Source organism: Apaloderma vittatum, unplaced genomic scaffold (genome assembly GCF_000703405.1).
Source record: "Apaloderma vittatum isolate BGI_N311 unplaced genomic scaffold, ASM70340v1 scaffold23769, whole genome shotgun sequence".
Classification (NCBI taxonomy): Eukaryota; Metazoa; Chordata; class Aves; order Trogoniformes; family Trogonidae; genus Apaloderma; species Apaloderma vittatum.
In genome coordinates, this window is record NW_009736155.1 from 3,394 (window position 1) to 3,784 (window position 391).

At 61.4% G+C, this 391-nt stretch overlaps 1 protein-coding gene across 1 annotated transcript in view; it reads left to right on the forward strand.

Moving 5' to 3' along the window:
• Positions 1–391, forward strand: part of LOC104279551 (cytosolic 5'-nucleotidase 1A-like) — a gene marked incomplete at its 5' end in the record, with an annotated part of 2,814 nt that overhangs the window by 2,223 nt on the left and 200 nt on the right. The window contains 1 exon segment of the mRNA XM_009876873.1: positions 245–389. Within this exon segment, the coding sequence (XP_009875175.1) occupies positions 245–389 (145 nt within the window).

Below are 391 nucleotides of genomic sequence, written 5' to 3' on the forward strand. Positions count from 1 at the left end.
GTGGTGCCCAGCCACAAAAAGCCTTGGGGAGAGGGACACCCTCCCAGGATGCCCTCTCCTCTGGGAACAAGCCAGGGGATGGCATGTGGAGCATAAGATGGGCTGGGTGAGCCCATCAGTCCTCACCGGTGTTTCTGGGGGCTCAGGAGGAGAAGGCGTGAGCCAGCATGCCTGGCTCTGCTGGGGCTGGAGGAAGGGGAAGCGTGTTCAGCTGCAAAGTGACCGTTTCCCCTTACTTTGGCAGGGACCCCTGAAGGGTTTCCTGGAGGCCCTGGGCAAGCTGCAGAAGAAGTTCTATTCCAAGGGGCTGAGGATGGAGTGTCCCATTCGTACCTACCTGGTCACAGCCAGGAGCGCGGCCAGCTCGGGAGCCCGGGCCCTAAAGACTCTG